At 65.7% G+C, this 3,773-nt stretch overlaps 2 protein-coding genes across 2 annotated transcripts in view; both read left to right on the forward strand.

The window, feature by feature from the left end:
• MNEG_9159 (GTP-binding protein) overlaps positions 1-567 on the forward strand; it is a gene marked incomplete at both ends in the record, with an annotated part of 3,294 nt that extends 2,727 nt beyond the window's left edge. The window contains one exon of the mRNA XM_014042369.1: positions 177-567. Coding sequence (XP_013897823.1) covers positions 177-567 — 391 coding nt within the window. The remainder of the gene's footprint in view (positions 1-176) is intronic.
• A 593-nt stretch (positions 568-1,160) lies between these two features.
• On the forward strand, positions 1,161-3,517 carry MNEG_9160 (Putative S-adenosyl-L-methionine-dependent methyltransferase; the record flags this gene model as incomplete). The annotated part of the gene is made up of 5 exons (XM_014042370.1): positions 1,161-1,358; positions 1,560-1,691; positions 1,929-2,117; positions 2,582-2,845; positions 3,164-3,517. 5 exons carry the CDS (start codon positions 1,161-1,163, stop codon positions 3,515-3,517), a joined length of 1,137 nt encoding a protein of 378 aa, XP_013897824.1.
• Positions 3,518-3,773: the final 256 nt, after the last annotated feature.

Genomic DNA, 3,773 nt, shown 5'->3' on the forward strand with positions numbered 1-3,773 from the left:
GGGGGGCTTGCTCATTTGTGGTGGTGTACAGGCGGGCGGGAGGGGCAACTCATCAGGCAGGAAGGCGTTGCGTGGGTCCCCCGTGTCCGCCCCCTTAGGAGGGCCCCAGCATTGGGACCCCGCCGCCCCACACCCCAAACACGCCCCCTCCATGCTCCGACGTCGGAACCCTCTAGGTACGCCAAGCGCAGCAAAGACCAGCGCCGCGAGTTCGACGCCTTCACCAAGGCGTACTTCAAGCAGCGCGGCACCCTGGCCATGGTGCTGCTGCTGGTCGACGGCAGCATACCCCCGCAGCCGGCCGACCTGGATTACGCGGCCTGGCTGGCGTCCGCGGGCGTGCCCTTCAGCATCGTCTTCACAAAGGCAGACAAGAAGAAGAAGGGCGGCCCCCGCGCGCTCTCGAACGTCGCGGCGTTCAAGCGGGCGCTGCTGGAGGCGCGCGGCTTCCCACTGGTGCCGCCGAGCGTGGTGACGAGCGCGGCGACGGGGGACGGCAAGTCGGAGCTGCTGGCGTTTGTCGCGTCGCTGCGCGGCATGTGGGAGGCGGCGAAGAAGAGGCGGTAGCGGCGGGCCCGCAAGGGGTGCAGCATCGCTCAATCGCTTCCTGTTGTGTAAAACGCCCTGCCCGCCTGTGAGTGCCGGCCAGCGCACCGCAGTTACCTACGCAGTTACCATCAACATTTGTTATATGCTGCATTGGGCATGTATGAAGCTTGAAAAGCAGTGGTGCATGGGGGCAGGCATGTGCGTGTGCAGGTCCTGCATGCTGAACATTTTTTTGCAGCCTCGGACACTGGCCAGCCTCACTGCCTCGGCATCCACGTCGGACAGCAGTACAGCAGCGTGTCAACTGTACTCGAGTGAGGGTAAATTTCTCATCTGGAAATGTCGTAAGTGACCCACGTCACACTGTCATAACGAGCGCGGCAGTCGTGTCGGGTGGTCACTCTTGAACTCGGTCGTCTTGTCGACGGTGTGGCGCTGACCGGGATACTCCAAGCGACCTATATAATCTATGTCAGCCGTCTTGGCACGTCACCGATCATCTGCCTTGCTCTTGTGTCGTAACTGACTCCTGCTCGTGCTGACCGACGTTCCCCTTGAGCGCACTTTCGGAAAGCAGACTCCACATCACAGGCACTTGAGTGCAAGCAGCCATGTTGAACCGCGTGCTCTCCGTGGCAGTGGCGCGGCGCGCCAGCTGCTCCGAGCCGTGCTCGTCCGCACCCAGTTCGCCGTCCACGGCTCTCTCGGACAGCAGCGCGCTGCCCGTTGAGTTCGACGCCATTTGCAACGACGGCAGCCACAGGGAGTGGAGCAACCTCCACACCCGCATTTACCGCCAAGTCACCTCGGTGCGCGCGCCGGCGAACCGCCACTGCGCGCCCCCGCCCTCACAAGTCAACTGCTGCTAGCCCCAGCACGCCCTCACAGCTCCCTGCGGCCCGCGGTGCCGCCGCTGGGGTGATTGAGCCATCGGTACCTCAACCCCATGTTCGGCACGACTCACGCTCCCCCTTCCCACCTCCCTGCCGCCCCACTTCCCCCGGTCGCAGCCCGTCCTCAGCCCCATCCTGCGGCTGGCCCTGGAGAAGGACATGCCCACCAACTACACGATGCTCCTCATGCGCGCAGCCAACAAGGCGTTCGGCGTGCCCAACCACAACGACGACTGGGTGGCCCCCCTGGTGAGCGAGCGCATCCGCGGGGCCCGGGCGTGTCACCCAGCTCCCGGCCATCACGCGACGCTGCTGAGGAGCGAGGGAGGCCCCGCGCCGCCGCGTTGTACTCGGTGCAGTCCCCTGGAAGCTCTCACTTGCCAGCTGCGCCGCGCCCCGCCGAGCACACCCTTAAAGCCATCAAGCCCAAAAAGTACGACAAGGAATGACGTCAACCGCCGCACACAACCGCCAAACGCTCTGCAGTTCCTCAAGGCCCTCATGCCAAAGGAGGCGAAGGAGATCGAGGGCCGCCCCACCCTCTACGCCCACTTCCGCCGCGCACTGTTTGACCTCCCGGGGGTGGGCGTGCCGGGCATGGTGGCGTTCCTTGATGGCCGCACGCAGTGGTTTGACGAGCGCGTGCGCGTCGCGCTGGACGCCGGCGTTCGGCAGGTGGGGCGTGGGCGGGGAGGGCTGCAGGTGTGGTGGTGGGGCGAGCGGGCGTGTGCTGTGTATGAGGTGCAGGGGTGGGTTGGTGCGTGGATGGGTGCGTGGGTGGGTGGGTGCGTGGGTGCGTGGGTGCGTGGGTGTGTGGGTTTATGGGTGGGTCGGTGGGTCGGTGCGCACCCCACGCCTGCACGGGTGGTTGGGTGCGTGGGTGGGCACGCGCATGCGAGAGTGTGCACGCGCGTGTGAAGTTGTGCGAGCTGCGCAGGTAGCCGTCCCCTTGCCCAACGGCACAGCAGCGCTCATTTTGCCATCTGAACAGTGGGCCTGCCAGGTAGAGACCGCCTCTCCCAAATTGCAAACCACTCCACATCGCATGTGAGCATTCAAACATCCTCCCTCAGCCGTGCACCCTGCCCCTGGGACCCCAACCCAAACCTCCCGCCACGCCCAACCCTGCCCCACAAAAGGTCGTCGTGCTGGCCGCCGGGTTCGATTCCACCGCCTACCGCTTTGCCCGCCCCGGCGTCAAGTTTTTTGAGCTCGACCTGCCCCATGCGTCGCAGCGCAAGCGGGAGCTCGTGGACGCGTGCCTGCCAGACAGGGGCGCGCACCTGAGGCCGGCGTACATCGCCGCTGACCTGGCGGCGGTGCCGCTGGGGGAGGCGCTGGCGGGCAGCAGGTTCGACCCGGCGGCGCCGACGCTCTGGCTGGCGCAGGGGCTGACCTACTACGTGAGTATTGAGCTCTTGAGTATTTTGCCTCGGGGCGATCACTGCTGGGCGTCTCATTTATCTTGACTGGTGGTCCCTGCTGGGATGTCTTTTGCCAGTCATGGCGTCCCTCGGTGCGCCTGTTCTGGATCCCGCTAACAGCGTTTTGCACCGTGCCGAGGAGGAGTTGTAATGCAGTGTGGGCTGAGCTGCGTCACCACTCTCTCTTGAGCTGCAGGGTGTGGTGATTGCAGTACTGCTCCTGTCGGCGCGTTGCCATTGCCAATGATTCTGACAATCCACGCGCGCCCTTGCCTCCCACGGCTCCACCCCGCACAGCTGCCGCCCGCCGCGTTCGGCGGCATGCTCGCCTCCATCCGCGCCCTCTCCGCGCCCGGCTCGAGCCTCGCCTTCGACTTCATACGCCTGGACGCGCTCTCGGGCCGCGCCTTCACCGGCGGCCTAGAGGTAATGGCCCTGGGCGTGGCCGCCAGGGGGGAGCCCTTCCTGTCCGCCGTCGACGACAGCCCCGCGGCGGTCGCGGGGCTGGCAAAGATGTTTGGCTTCCGCTGCCGGCAGAGGCTGGGCGCGCGGGGGCTGGCGCGGCGGTTCCTGCCCCACCTGACCGGGCACTCTTGGTGGCCCGAGGTGCAGCCGTGCTTCGCCTTTGCGGAGTTTGCGGTCGGCGCGTAACGCTCACCCGCCTTGATGGATGGACACGCTGCTTCCGTTGCGGTTGATCGTGCAGTGGTGTTCAGTTTGTAGTGTTCAATCCGTGGGGGCGTGGAAGTGATAGACGTTGCTTGGAAGCTTCCTGCTGGGTGTGGTGCCTGCCAGTTTCTGCTGTCGGCCCATGTGCACGACGCACGACATGCCGGCTCTCCATGAGATTGCGCAGACATGCCGCAGTGAGGTGCGTCGTGACCGCGTGCAGCTGATCGACCCGCCG

Source organism: Monoraphidium neglectum (assembly GCF_000611645.1).
Source record: "Monoraphidium neglectum strain SAG 48.87 unplaced genomic scaffold scaffold01839, whole genome shotgun sequence".
NCBI classification, from domain to species: Eukaryota; Viridiplantae; Chlorophyta; class Chlorophyceae; order Sphaeropleales; family Selenastraceae; genus Monoraphidium; species Monoraphidium neglectum.